General features: G+C 21.6%; 4 protein-coding genes across 4 annotated transcripts, besides 39 other annotated features; all 4 read right to left on the bottom strand.

Moving 5' to 3' along the window:
• Positions 1-12: 12 nt before the first annotated feature.
• Positions 13-243: a sequence feature (AT_rich).
• CMU_012320 (uncharacterized protein) lies at positions 132-1,616 on the bottom strand (the record flags this gene model as incomplete). The annotated part of the gene is made up of 5 exons (XM_002140871.1): positions 132-167; positions 256-343; positions 583-1,163; positions 1,304-1,363; positions 1,545-1,616. The coding sequence occupies 5 exons, from the start codon at positions 1,614-1,616 to the stop codon at positions 132-134; spliced, it is 837 nt and encodes a 278-aa protein (XP_002140907.1).
• Positions 347-395: a sequence feature (AT_rich).
• Positions 406-577: a microsatellite.
• Positions 733-782: a sequence feature (AT_rich).
• Positions 843-877: a sequence feature (AT_rich).
• Positions 1,061-1,117: a sequence feature (AT_rich).
• Positions 1,165-1,298: a sequence feature (AT_rich).
• Positions 1,397-1,534: a sequence feature (AT_rich).
• Positions 1,617-1,688: 72 nt separating the features above from the next.
• Positions 1,689-1,764: a sequence feature (AT_rich).
• Positions 1,765-1,853: 89 nt separating this feature from the next.
• Positions 1,854-1,923: a sequence feature (AT_rich).
• Positions 1,920-2,611, bottom strand: CMU_012310 (ubiquitin-conjugating enzyme family protein; the record flags this gene model as incomplete). Its single annotated transcript, XM_002140870.1, has 2 exons — positions 1,920-2,474; positions 2,567-2,611. The coding sequence occupies 2 exons, from the start codon at positions 2,609-2,611 to the stop codon at positions 1,920-1,922; spliced, it is 600 nt and encodes a 199-aa protein (XP_002140906.1).
• Positions 2,526-2,561: a sequence feature (AT_rich).
• Positions 2,610-2,884: a sequence feature (AT_rich).
• A 228-nt stretch (positions 2,885-3,112) lies between these two features.
• CMU_012300 (uncharacterized protein) lies at positions 3,113-8,089 on the bottom strand (the record flags this gene model as incomplete). The annotated part of the gene is made up of 1 exon (XM_002140869.1): positions 3,113-8,089. One exon carries the CDS (start codon positions 8,087-8,089, stop codon positions 3,113-3,115), a length of 4,977 nt encoding a protein of 1,658 aa, XP_002140905.1.
• Positions 3,399-3,503: a sequence feature (A-rich).
• Positions 3,946-4,103: a sequence feature (A-rich).
• Positions 4,386-4,406: a sequence feature (AT_rich).
• Positions 4,489-4,512: a sequence feature (AT_rich).
• Positions 4,745-5,254: a repeat region.
• Positions 5,261-5,399: a sequence feature (A-rich).
• Positions 5,422-5,749: a microsatellite.
• Positions 5,752-5,904: a repeat region.
• Positions 5,944-6,131: a sequence feature (A-rich).
• Positions 6,148-6,208: a sequence feature (A-rich).
• Positions 6,496-6,524: a sequence feature (AT_rich).
• Positions 6,611-6,638: a sequence feature (AT_rich).
• A 347-nt stretch (positions 8,090-8,436) lies between the features above and the next one.
• Positions 8,437-8,461: a sequence feature (AT_rich).
• An 18-nt stretch (positions 8,462-8,479) lies between these two features.
• On the bottom strand, positions 8,480-14,722 carry CMU_012290 (uncharacterized protein; the record flags this gene model as incomplete). The annotated part of the gene is made up of 1 exon (XM_002140868.1): positions 8,480-14,722. One exon carries the CDS (start codon positions 14,720-14,722, stop codon positions 8,480-8,482), a length of 6,243 nt encoding a protein of 2,080 aa, XP_002140904.1.
• Positions 9,131-9,194: a sequence feature (AT_rich).
• Positions 9,373-9,409: a sequence feature (AT_rich).
• Positions 9,590-9,632: a sequence feature (AT_rich).
• Positions 10,215-10,280: a sequence feature (AT_rich).
• Positions 11,411-11,439: a sequence feature (AT_rich).
• Positions 11,874-11,936: a sequence feature (AT_rich).
• Positions 12,046-12,152: a sequence feature (AT_rich).
• Positions 12,296-12,330: a sequence feature (AT_rich).
• Positions 12,458-12,504: a sequence feature (AT_rich).
• Positions 12,827-12,852: a sequence feature (AT_rich).
• Positions 13,727-13,756: a sequence feature (AT_rich).
• Positions 14,291-14,313: a sequence feature (AT_rich).
• Positions 14,678-14,712: a sequence feature (AT_rich).
• A 284-nt stretch (positions 14,723-15,006) lies between the features above and the next one.
• Positions 15,007-15,053: part of a sequence feature (AT_rich) that runs on past the window's edge.

Below are 15,053 nucleotides of genomic sequence, written 5' to 3'. Positions count from 1 at the left end.
TAGGTAGAAGGGAAAAAAAAATAATTTTTATTTTATTATTTTAAATTTCTCTTTTAAATTTATATATCTAAATATTATCTCCATTTTATTTGATATTTTAGTATTTACTATATATTAATAATTAAATAACATTACTTTTTAGATTTAAGACTTCTTATATTTAAACACTAAACAAAAAAAGAGAAGAAATCAATATTATTATTAATTCTAATATTTAAATATATCATAAAAATTATTTAAAAAGTATAAACTTACAGATAAATGAGTTTCTCTATATAAACTTGTTAATGAATCAACATCTCTCTGAATAGAAGCAACCATATGCCTTCTTCTAGGTTTTACTCTGAAAAATAACAAAAAAGAAAAAAATTATTAACATTTCAAAATAAAATATACCAAAAATATATTAATTAATAATTTGATTAATAATAAATTTATATTAATAAATATCCAATTCTATTTAAATATGTTTGTTTAATCAAGTAATTTATCTTTGTCTTATTATATTGAAAATTAATTATATTATTAACTATCCAATCATAATATTAATTAATAATTATATTTATTATATAATAAACATACCTTGAAATAATGATATTTCCATAATTTGCTATATCTTTAAAACAAGGATTAATAATTATATTTATAAGAAAAACTATCATTAAGTTTAAATTAGAAGATTCTTCTTTACATTGATTTTTCTTATTTTCAAATACTTCATTATTATTCAACTTTATATTTACATAATTTTTATTTTCCATATTTTTTATTATATTTAAATACCTTATAGTACGAATTAATCTTTTACTTGCATTTTCTACCTTTATTTTAACATTATCATCTATATTATTATTTATATCTGATTTATTTTTTAAATCCAAAGTTTTACTAGAATACAACAAAAAAAAATCTAAAGGATCAGATGTATATTGATTAAATGAATTACTCATACGCATCTGAAGTATTCTTTTAACAGCAGCTAATGAACTATTCTCAGCAAATTTTTCATCCAAAATCAATTTTGATTTAATTTTTGAAATATTATTTGTTAATTTTGGCCATAATAAATAACTTTTATTAAGAATTCTAAATTTTGTATGAAATTTAATATAATTATGTAAACAAATACCATTTAAACTTTCTTCATTATTGACTTCAATATTCTAATATATTATATATAAAATAAATAAAGAAATTAGATAATATTAACAAAAAATTATTAAATATTAAATATTTTAAAATATTATATATGTAATTTTTCTTTCTTCTTCTATATATTATTACATTAATATTATTAACTTACCACTTTGAGAAGTTCTCTATATTGTCTTGATCTTCTATATTTAGTTATAAAACCTTTTAACTAGAAAAAGGAAGTAATAAAATGAAGAATATGTAAAATAAAATTTATTTTAATTATTTAGTATATTAAATATTATTAATTATTAATTAATAACCAAAAATTGAAATATATTTAACCAATAATATTAAATTTATTTAATTAATATCTTCTTAAAATTATTAGTAATTTAATGACTACTTACATCAAATCCCTTTACATTTAAACCACTAAATAAAGTTAATGTTAAAGTTATTATTACAATAGCATATTTCATTCTTTTTTATTCATTATATTAATAATTTCTAAGACTACTAATACACTAAAATATTTGTGTGCAAACACACGGTATAATTATAAAAAGAATTTACTTATAAATATCAAGTAATTATATTAAATATTACAGTGAATATATAAAAAAAAAACGAATCCTTTTAATTTATTGTAAATATCAAAAACTTAAACTTAAGCTTTTAATCTATTAACAAATTAAAATGATGCCACTCTTAACTTCATATATATAAATCTATTCATTTTATTATTTATTAAATTTTAAAAATTTATTTAATATTATTAAATATTAACCTAATAAATCATTTAATGCTTGAGTTTCATCCCACTTATTTCTTATCAAAGCCTCTGTTACATTATCTTTAGAAAATCCCATATCTAATAATCTCCGAATTTTTTGATCTTTTGAAGAAGCAAACATTATAGTCCAAGATTTAGCTGTATTTATATACTCATTAAAATTGCTCTTGTATAAGGATGCTACTTGAGCATCTTGAGGATCATCTGGTTCAGGAGCTGATAATAATGCTTGAATAGATAATAATACAGTTCTTAATGTTAATGCAGGACTCCAAGCATCTTTCAATATATCTAAACATATTGCTCCTGTTTGACTTGAAATATTAGGATGCCATATTCTTGTAATAAATCGGACTTTTGGTGGTTCATATGGATATTCACTAGGTATAGATATTTCTAATTCAAATATTCCAGATTCATATGGTGTACCTTGAGGTCCCCTAATATATCCTATTATATTATTAAGCTTATTATCAATAATTCTAACACCAACTTGAGTATCACTATTTAATTCATCATTATTCATTTGAAGATCTCTTAGTTCCTATAAAGAATTAATATATAAAAAGAGGATATTTAGAAATATTCCTTTTTCTTTTATTTTTTAAAGAAAATGTTTATATTTAATAAACTTACCAAAGTCAATCGACGGTTATCAAAACGGCCTTCATATATACTCATAATTAATTTGAAGTATTAAGATATAAATATATTTATATATATCAAATATATTAATAATATTAGAGGAAATTTCTGTTTCTAGATATAAGTTTAATCAATATTATTTTAAAGTTATTAACTATTTAATAAAATTATATAAATATATTTAATATTATTATAAATAAGTCCAATAATTACTTCTAAATAATTAAGTTATATTAAACCAGTTTTAATAATAAATGAAGATAATGAAAATAAAAATTTTCTTGTTTTCTTTTTTTTATTTATTTTTTTCAAAAAGATTCTACTCGGAGGGGATTAAAGTTTAAAAATCCTCAATTATCTAGGAATCCGCCATTAAAAGATTTGAACAAGTACACAGGTATTTCCAAAACTTACAATTTCTTTTACCTCTAAAGATGTTTAGAAAAAGTAATTTAGGAATATCTAAAATAGTTTGAAATTGAATGTCTTGAAATATATCTGAAATTCTAGGATTTTTAGGGTTTTGAAAACTAGGGTTTACCATCCCCACCATGAGCTTGTATTTGTAGTCTCACTCTTTTCTATTTTTTCATCTTTTATTTCTTCCTTATTTGATTGTTCTGATGTATTTGTTGTATCTGCTGTTCCATATCCAAACCAGCTTGACCAGGTATTTACATTCTCTGTAGTAGATAATGAAGTCGAATCTACTGATTTTTCCTTTACTTTATTTTCTTGGTTATCCTTATTATCTTTATTTTGTTCAGGAGTAGAATCATTATTACCCCACCAATTACCAAACCATCCACCAGATGATGTTACTTCTTTATTTTTTGTTTCTTCCTTTATTTCCTGTTTTAATTTAGTTTTTGCCTTGACTTTTGTTTTAACATGTGATTTATGTTTTAATTTAATTTCATTATTTTTAGAATCAATAATAGGTTTTTTATCTTCTGATAAGTCCTTTAATTGATTATTATTAGTTTCAGAATTCTTATCATTATCACTTGTAGTTTTTGTATCTGTAGATTGTGTAGCACCAGTACTCCACCAGCTACTAAACCAACCCTCTCCCTCGTTAGATGTTATTTCTTGAGTTTTCTTAGATTTAACTTTTGTTTTGGCCTTTACTTTAATTTTTGGTTTAACTTTTAAATCTTCTAATTCTAGATTATTATTAATAGATGATTTAGATTGTTTTAAATTAGGTTGATTATTTGTATCTGAAGTATCTTCGTTTTTGTTTAATTTAGTATTAGAATTTTCCAATTTTGAATTTACTTTATCAGATTCCATTTCTTCATTAATATCTTCACATATTTTGTCATCTTTTTGCATTTTGTTGATTTTTTGTTCAAATTGAGATTCCATATTTTCATGCTTAATTTTATTAATAAATTTACTTTCAATTTTTTCTTTATTTTCAACTTTTTTAATATCATCATCTTTAATTTCTTTATTATTTTCTATTTTTGATCCTAAATTTGTATCAGAAATAATTTTCATTTTAATATCATTTTTATTTTTAGGATTTAAAGTAGATTCATTACTTTGTACATCTTTATCTTTTTCAGGTATATTATCTAAATTTTTGTTAGATTCATTATCTTTATCTTTTATTTCAGATTTTTCTTTATTATTATCTAATTCAAAATCAGAATCACTACTATCACTACGTCGAATTCTTGATTTAATAATATTTGGTTTGACCTTAGGAATAGATTTAACATTTTTATCTATTTTATTTTTATTATCTATTTGATATCGAGTCTCAGTTTTAATTTCAATATCTGACTTAATCTTATCTTCCTTAATATTATTTTTTAAATTAGTCATATTTAAAGAATTACCTTTTAATTTAGAATCCTCTATATCATGCAATAAATTTTCATTTTCTTCACTAGAGACTTTAGTTTTATTATTAAAATTAATATTATCCTTTTCAAAATCTTTCATGATCTCTTTGTTTCTTTGTTTATCCTTCAATATAGCTTTAGCTTGTGCTGGCATTTTAGCTATTAATGGAGCTGATTTGCTTGATATTTGTGCTATCTTAAGTAATAATGAATTTTTAACATCAATATTTTTAGATACTGAAGAATTAGAGTTTACTAAGAGTTTATTTCCAGCAGATTCAATATCATCTTTTCCTTTTATTTTCTCTCCCTTTTCTGTTTTTGTTTCATTTCCAATTTCTTTTTCTGCTTCTATTTTCTTTTCTGTTTCTGCTTCTTTTTCTGCTTCTATTTTCTTTTCTTTTTCTGCTTCTTTTTCTGCTTCTATTTTCTTTTCCTTTTCTGTTTTCTTTTCTGTTTCTTTTTCTGCTTCTATTTTCTTTTCCTTTTCTGTTCTCTTTTCTGTTTCTTTTTCTGTTTCTTTTTTTGCTTCTATTTTTCTTTCTTTTTCTGTTTCTTTTTCTGCTTCTATTTTCTTTTCTGTTTCTGCTTCTACTTTCTTTTCTTTTTCTGCTTCTATTTTCTTTTCCTTTTCTGTTTTCTTTTCTGTTTCTTTTTTTGCTTCTATTTTCTTTTCTTTTTCTGTTTCTTTTTCTGCTTCTATTTTCTTTTCCTTTTCTGTTTTCTTTTCTGTTTTCTTTTCTGTTTCTTTTTCTGTTTCTTTTTTTGCTTCTATTCTCTTTTCTTTTTCTGTTTCTTTTTCTGCTTCTATCTTCTTTTCTGTTTCTGCTTCTTTTTCTGCTTCTATCTTCTTTTCTGTTTCTGCTTCTTTTTCTGCTTCTATTTTCTTTTCTGTTTCTACCTCTTTTTCTGCTTCTATTTTCTTTTCTGTTTCTACTTCTTTTTCTGCTTCTATTTTCTTTTCTTTTTCTGCTTCTTTTTCTGCTTCTATTTTCTTTTCCTTTTCTGTTTTCTTTTCTTTTTCTGTTTCTTTTTTTGCTTCTATTTTCTTTTCCTTTTCTGTTTCTTTTTCTGCTTCTATTTTCTTTTCTTTTTCTGTTTCTTTTTCTGCTTCTATTTTCTTTTCCTTTTCTGTTTTCTTTTCTGTTTCTTTTTCTGCTTCTATTTTCTTTTCCTTTTCTGTTTTCTTTTCTGTTTCTTTTTCTGCTTCTATTTTCTTTTCCTTTTCTGTTTCTTTTTCTGCTTCTATTTTCTTTTCCTTTTCTGTTTTCTTTTCTGTTTCTTTTTCTGTTTCTTTTTTTGCTTCTATTTTCTTTTCCTTTTCTGTTTCTTTTTCTGCTTCTATTTTCTTTTCCTTTTCTGTTTTCTTTTCTTTTTCTGCTTCTATTTTCTTTTCTGTTTCTGCTTCTTTTTCTGCTTCTATTTTCTTTTCTTTTTCTGCTTCTATTTTCTTTTCCTTTTCTGTTTTCTTTTCTGTTTCTTTTTCTGTTTCTTTTTTTGCTTCTATTTTCTTTTCCTTTTCTGTTTCTTTTTCTGCTTCTATTTTCTTTTCCTTTTCTGTTCTCTTTTCTGTTCTCTTTTCTGTTTCTTTTTTTGTTTCTTTTTCTGCTTCTATTTTCTTTTCTTTTTCTGCTTCTATTTTCTTTTCCTTTTCTGTTTTCTTTTCTGTTTCTTTTTCTGCTTCTATTTTCTTTTCTTTTTCTGTTTTATTTCTTGTTTCCTTTTCTGTTTTTTTTTCTATCTCTTTTTCTTTCTCCTCTTTTCCTTTCACTTTCTTATTTTCATCTTCACTTTCACTTTTCTCCACCTTATTCTTATATATATCTCCCAAATTTATATAGTCTTTTGTTTTATTAGTAAATATATTCTCATTAATTTGATTAATACTAACATTATTAGAATTTTCTGGATTCTTTTGAGCAATATCTATTTTAACAATATTTTTGTCGAATATTCCATTACTATTATATTTTATTAATCCCTTAATTTCTACTTTTTGTAGTTTTATTACTTTCAATAATATATTATATTTTCCATCTAAATCCTGTCTTAAATGACTACCTGATATATTAATTAAATTAATATCTTTATTAGGTTGATCTATAATTAATTTATTCAATTTCATATTTAATTGATCAATTTCCCTATTTTTTGAATCTATAATTTGTAAATTTTCGTCTAATTTTTTTTGAAATAAAATATAATTAGTTTCATATTGTTTTAGCTTCTCTTTTAATTGATAAATCTCCCTTTCAATGGGTATACCTGTATCTATACGATATGTTGGTAAATCATTCATATTAATTTGTTTTTCAATTTCCTCATTTTCTTCAGATATATTTTTGTTTATATTAATAAAATCTATTGATTTAATACTCTCCAGAATAGATTCTTGAAAATTAGGTAATATTTCTTCTTTGACCTGTAAAATTTTAGTTAGCATTATATTTTGTATTTGGATTGATGTCTTATTACTATCTATTACATTATTTTCAGAACTTTTTTTATTTACAATCTCCAATTTGTTATTTAATAATTCGATTTGTTGATTTAAGGAGTTAACTAGTTCATCTTTATCTTTCAAATCAGACTCAAGTTCTTTTAAATTAATAGAATCATTGGATTTCTCTAATAACTCATTATTTAGTTTTTTAAGATCCTCTAATTGTTTTGACTTATTTTGTACTTCAGATTTTATTTGTTCTAAAACTTTTAACTGACTATCTTTTTCAGTTATTTCATTCTTTAGATTTTCTACTTCTATATTTAATCCTGATATTTTTGTTTCATTGATTTCACAGAATTCTTTAAGCCTCTTCTTATTATCATCAAGTTCTATTTCAATTAATTTAATCTTATCAGTTAAATTTTTACATTCAATATCTTTGTTATTTAAATCTTCAATTAATTGATTAATATCTAATTCCTTACTTTTTATTGAATCATTTAGTTCTATTATTTGTTCTTCCTTTTCTTTTATTTTATCTTGAAGTTTTTGAATTTCAATTTCTTTAGATTTGACATTAATTTGAATTTGAAGAATTGCATCATTTTTTTTTAATATCTCATCTTCTAAATATTTACATTTGGCCATCATACTATCCAAATCATCTTTAGTTTTTTCCTGTTTAATTCTTAATTCTTGATAAAGTTTAGTCATTGATTCTAGCTCTGCTACTTTACTTGCTAATTCATCTCTTAATTTTTCCAATTCATGATCTAAATACATACATCTATCTGAAAAATATTTTTTCTGCTTTTCAGCCTCAGATTTAATATTTATGAATTGAGAAGCTTCTTTACGTAACCTTTCAATTTCACGTTGCTGTTCTTTTTCTTTTTTACCAATACCAATTCCCATAGCTAAGGATTTTAATTCAAATTCTAATTTTTTACATCTATTTTCTAAATATTCAACACTAGCCTTACTACTGTCATAACAATATCGTAAGTTGTATAGTTCTTTATCTTTTTCTAAAGCTATCTTCTGAGCTTCTAGTACATCTAATTGATAACCTGTTATTTTTTTTTCAATCATTGATATATCATTATCATTCAATTTAGCTATAGATTCTGGACATTTACCCATAATTCTTGAAATACCTTTTTCTTGTTTCTTCTTCACATACTTTGTTCCTTCTCCCACTATACCAAACATTTACAAAACATTTAATAATATATAATGTAGTTTACAATATTACTTAAATTTGTCTGGTTTTTCAACTTTCTTTCTTTAAAGCTGATTAATAATAATCCTAATGAAGTTATAAAATTTATCCTTTTATATATTCTATTATATTCATATATAGGAACCAACTATTTATATAATAAGATTCAGACTTACTAATTACTATTAATATTATAGATAATTACCCTTAATACTCAATATAACCTTTGCTATATCAAATTATATTAGACAAATTTAGTATAGCACGCAACAAGATAATTTTTAGATTAGAGGGTATTACGGTACCCGTCTATACACACAGATACACATTTAGGCGGTAAAAATAATAAAAAAAATATTAAAGGTAATTAGAAAGAGAAATTATACTAATGGTAAATAAAATTCATGGCTACACTCATCTTTTAAGTTATTTGAATTCCTTCTACTATTTCTATTTTTGAAAGAATTCCTGTGCTTCTCAGTATAATATGTGTTATAACAATGTTTATGGAAAATATCACCACAAAAAAAAATATAAATTTGTTCATCTTCATTATATTCATAATCGGGTTGATGATAATTAGTAAAATTAGGAGATAATATATCTCTAACATTTGCATTATTTATACCTGGTGATAAAATATTGATAGATTGATAAGTGTTTTTACCATTATAAGATATTTTATAATCAGTATCATTACTATTTATTTGTGATTTTATTAAAATACTTTGTAAACAGTATGAACACTTTGTGTAATTTTTATAACTAATATCCAATATCTCAGCACATCTCATTTTATCCATAAATAAGCCAAATATGTGTAAAAGATCTTTATGAAATAATGATGATAAATCAGTATAACATTGATTTATAAATAATTCTGAATTAGCCATTTGAAATACTAATGATTTCCAAAAAATACATTCAGTATTATCCATATTACTTATTAGTAATAATAATATAGGTCGAATAAATTTTACATAATGACTAATGGGATTAGATGCAAATAGTTTTTTAATATCTTTTTTTGGAAATATAAAATTACAATAATTCTGAAATTTAATAAAATAATCTTCATATAATTTCATATAATTAGAATGTCCAAAAATAATAAATACAAAATGATAAATAATAAATGGGAAGATATTATGACCTTTTATATTTTTAATATGTTTAACTGGTAATTTATTATTAATACTTATGCCTAACTTTGCTGAATTATTTAAATTTAACAAAGAGCACAATATTTCTACAAAGTAAGTATTCCCATTTCTTTTTATAATATTATTTATATTGATAAATAAAATTTTCAAAATTCCTAAATAAAATCTACTCCACATATTTTTAACTTGATTCTTGTATTTATCTTCATATATACTATAATGATTATAGCAATATAAATATATGAAAAATAATAATTCAGTTATACTTTCCCATATTTTCAAATTTGAATTATTATCTTCGAAGTTAATAATTAAAATCCCTTTGTCATAATTATAAGATATATTAAAATATAAATCATTTATATTATTTGAAATTTGACTATTTAATATCTTAATATCTGATTTAAGTTTATTCTCAATTATATTTGATATAGTTAGTTCATCACATATACATAAAGTTGGAGTAGTTAAAGATATATGATAACAAAATACTAATCCATAAATATTTTTGTATTTCTTAAATATTGAATAACAATTTTGAAATGGGAAGTTTTGTAATTGATCAAATTTTATTGCACATTCATACCAATAATTTAGTAATTTCAGTATTTCTACCTCCTTAAAGGTTGAATTATTATTTTCATATGATTCAAAAATTATTATCAAATATTCAGGGATAATAAAATTAATAAAGTAAATCCAACTTATAGAATTATCTTTATATATATTTTGCTCAATCTTATCAGTCAGATATGAATGTTCAAATTTAGATTCACATAATTCTCCAAATAATAAATTCGTTAGTATTTTTTCATAAATATGATCTAATGACTTTAAAGAAGAATTATATTTTCTTACAATATCTTCTATTTCATCCATATAATTCTGTAGTAAACATTTTCTTAAGATATATACTATTAATTGTATTGTACTTTCAGAATCAGCTTCATACAATAAATTAGTATAGTTAATTATTAAATAAAATGAATCTTCATAAGTAAATATTTTTTTTTTAATTCCATTTTCTATTGTTTCTACAAGATGGCTAAATTTAAAAAAATCATCATTTAATGTAGAATAGATACCGGTAATACATGCATTACATGCACCAATATTTGGTGCCTTAAAATTATCCAATAATCTCATAGAATATATATTCAGTATATTTTCTAAGTCAGAAACTTGTAGGGCTATATATAGACATAAATTAAAAAGAGATTTTTCCTTAAGTTTAGAACATATTTGTTTACTTATTTGAAGATCATTTAGTGAAGGATAATCCAATTCTTTTATTTCAAAGCAATCTAGGATACATCTTAATATATTTAATGCATTATCATCATTTTTAAAATATGATATATATTGAATGAATGAATATTCTATTTGATCATTCAAATATTGGACACTTAGATTAATATTATTAGTAAAATCTTTAGAAGTATTTACATTTGGGGAGGATTCTCGATTTGGTTTAATGGATAATATGTGTGTTAATGAATTATCTTTTTGTAATAATAATGGTGATGACGATATATCTGATAAGGAGGATAATTTTGAAGTTGGTAATTCACAATTTAATTTATCTATAAGTAAAAGAATACAATTAAATAAATCTTTAATAGAATACATATCTTGATTTTCCCTAGAATTATATTTCATGATCCATAAGATATAATATGCAAGAAAATAATATTGATTATGTTGAATGTGATTATTTGATCTGGATGTAATATATTTTATTATTTCAATACTTACTTCAAAACAAGATATTGACTTATCTAGTAATATGGAATCCTTTGGATAATGTAAATTATTCAATAATCTAATGGCAAAATATGTAATATAGTGATCTAAGAGATCCAAAGTAAATAAGTATTTCTGATTATTAAGTTTCATATAATTTAATAATTCAACCATAATATTGACAGTTAATCTTGATGATAATATAAAGATAATATCAAAATATGTAGGATTACATGGTATAGAAAGTTTATTATCATGTAAAGATATTGGATATTGATTTTGAAGTGTATTTATTATTAAATCTTCTGAATCCTGATATGTAAAAGAAAATAATTGTAATTTGTATAAATCATATTTATCAAAATTCTTCAATTTACATTTATTTATTGGGTATGGTTTTTGCAGAATTATACAATAAATATAAAAAAATATTTCTTGAATAAGTATTGTATATTCCATTTTATATTGAAAATCTATTATATTAACATTAAATGTATTATTTTCAATAGTTCTAAACCATTGAGATGCAATTGAAATAAGTTGTTTAAATAATTCATTAGGATTATTATTATTACATAAAAATAGTATATTATAACTACTCCAAAGACCATATTTTTGTATTAGTGGGATAAATTCTGACCATGAATGAGTAATGAAATCTTCTTTTATTATATTAGACATTGATAAACATAATTGTTTATTTTCTATAATGTTAATATTATCATTAGATTTACTTCCATTGTTAATATCATAATTTACATCCATATCTTTTTCATTCTGAATTTTCAAAATTTCATCAGTATATTTTATTTCATTATTTATTTTATCCAAAATTTGGGTATTTTTATTGTATAATAGTGATCTAATCATTATATATTCAATATTTTGTAGTATATATTTCTTATTAATTATTAATTTTTCAATATTTAAACTTATATCAGATGCAATTTTTTCCTCTAAAACATCAATTCTTTTTTTATACCATGAAAGAAGTAAGCTTAAAATATAGTCGGTTATTTTACTTATCTCTATACTTCCAGTTAAAATATTTAACTCTAAATATAACATATATTTATTATAAAGAGATAATTCATTATTACTAAAATTATTTTCTATTTTACTTATTTTATCATTTTTATCATTATATGATTCAATAACTGGTATTATATCAGATAGTAAATATTGCCATAAATTTAACCTAATACAAATATCAAAAATTAATTTCATAGCTTCACTAATATAATAATTAGTTAAATTTGGTTCTTTAATAGAAATATTCATGATCTGTTCTATAAATGAATTTAAAATATTTTTAAGAATTATATGAATCATATGCTTTTGAAAAGTACTCCAAGTTAATAATGGTACAAGTCTATCTTCATATAAACCAACAAAAGTACTACATAATCTAGTCCATGAATAAATAATATTTACATCACAATAGGATCTTTCTTTATTAATTTCAATATTAATATTTGTTTTATTAGATATATTATTTAGTTCCTCTGATTTCTCATTATTAAAAAGTTTTATACACTCAAAATATTCATATTCTAATCTTGGTATCCAAGATTGGAACAGCATCTTAAAACAAATAATATTATCATTCAATAACAAAGAAAAATTTGTTATTTTATTTTTATCCAAAAATTTACAAAATGATTCATTATATAAAGATACAATTTCCTGATCATTTATAGAAATTGATTGAGTTACAGTATAAAAAACTCTTTTATTATAATATGAATATATACATATAAGCAATTTATTTTGTACAAATTTTTCAGGTTTAATAATAGAATATTTTTTCTCTTGTGATTCTATATAAATTAATTTATTATTTATAAGCTTAGAGGAATAATTAAATTGTGATTCCATAATCTGATAACAAAATATACCTTTTGATGATATTAATATAAATAATATACAATCAGCAATGACTTTAAATGAATTTATAATACCATTTAATTTCCAAGTACAAGACAATGTGGCATTTATAGTTAGTTTACTATTTATTGTATTATTCTCAATGCCATCTATTGACAAATTATATAAACATATATAATATCCAACAGAAATAACTAAACTTAAATGATTATATTTATATTTTGTTGATGTTAAAGTTATTGGACGTAACCAATTACCATTAATTGGTCCAAATTTATCTTCTTCTATTAATATACCAAGTGAATCTAAATCTTCTAATGGATTAATTACTTTACATAAATCTGGTTTAGGGTATAAACTAATAATAATACAAGATCTATATCCATTTATTAAATATAATTGATTCATATCTATTTCTTGTACTAAACGTCTTGTTAATGTTCCACCTGAATTAGTTAAATCACTATTCTTATCATCCAAATCTTTCAATTTTCTATTTATTCGTAAAAGTGGTGCAGGTGGTAAACCCTTAATACTATGTATTAATCCAATATTAGATTTATACAAAAATAACTTTTTTAATATTTTCCAAGGATATATTTCTATATTATTAGATTCAATCTTATTAAAATTATTCATATCATTTGGTATTATACTAGTCAAATATATGTTACCATCAATATCACAAGAAATTATAGTTAATTTTATTTCAGATTTATCTTCATTTGTTAAAAATTTATGGGTTATAATATTTGATTTATGATGCTTAAGTAAAATACATAAAAATGAAAAGTGTCTGTTATACTTTATATCAATCATACCAGGTACTATATCTAAAATATTATATTTATGTTTATTATATATCTTATCATTAATCAATTCAATTGAAGAATTATTCTTAGGTAAATTCTCAATTATATCCATTATTAAAATAATATTACAATACCAAAATATTATACTACCGTCACTACAAGCAATACATATATATAAATCTTCATTATTATATTTCAATGATAATGAGGAAACTTTTGCTGTTAATAAATTTGGAGGATGTAATACAATCAAATTATATGAAAATTTTTGTAAAAAAATTATACAATTACATCTTGAAGTTCCTATAAACATCAAACCTGTTGAATGTTGTTTAAGAGATGTTGGAAATCCTAAATTTGATATTTCTTCCCTCCAATTTATATTATATATCTCTTCTTTAAAAATATTTCTATTACTATTTATTGGTTGTGGAATATTTAAATCTCTTGTAATATCATTCAAATTTGTTATATCATTATTCTTATTTTTATCTACTATTATTGGTATATCTTCACTTTCTTCATGTAAATATGGATCAATCCATAAACATTCATTTAAAATTGATTTCTTATATATATCTGTATCTATAATATTATATATATTATAATGTTCATTTATTGAAGTATCTTCTATATATTGAAAACAATTTTTATAATAATCATATATATCAATATTATCTTGTATATTCAATTTCTCACTATCATTATTATTTCCAAATTCATCTTTATCTATTATTCCATCCTTATGATGTAAATTTTCTGATTTTAACTCAACTTTATTTATTTCATTTGTTAATAAGTAATTACTATCTGAATCAGAAGAGCTATTACTACTAATTCCAGAAGATAAATGTGACAGATTATTCAGTATATCTTCAATATTCAAATTCTCATTATAAAGTTCTTTATATTTTTCAGAATCTGAGATATTACTATTATCAGTTATACTACTAGAGTCTAGGCTATAACAATCATTATTATTTATATAATCTTTATCATTATTATATTCTTTATACATCTTGTTATAAATTCCAAACTAATTTCCCATTTATATTTAGCTAATTTCCTGTTATTTTATTGCCAAATCAAGTGTTATAGAAATTTTAACATTCTTTAAAATAAAATCAGTATTGTCCAAATACTTGTAAATATTTTTATGGCGCCCTTTATTATTTATTTACCACTAGGTACCGAATTTGTCCTAGAGTGTTTAAGATTTAAATAAAGTGTCACATAAATTTAGAATAATTCTAAAATAATATTGTTATATAGTTATTTTGAACTTTTATAATTGTGGTCTTCTATAAAATTTTTATTTAACAATTTTGAATGGTTATATTTTTAATTAA

The sequence above is a fragment of the Cryptosporidium muris genome, genomic scaffold (assembly GCF_000006515.1).
Source record: "Cryptosporidium muris RN66 scf_1106632373475 genomic scaffold, whole genome shotgun sequence".
Lineage (NCBI taxonomy): Eukaryota > Apicomplexa > Conoidasida > Eucoccidiorida > Cryptosporidiidae > Cryptosporidium > Cryptosporidium muris.
Note: the sequence above shows the minus strand (reverse complement) of the source record. Positions and strands in the feature narration are given on the sequence as shown.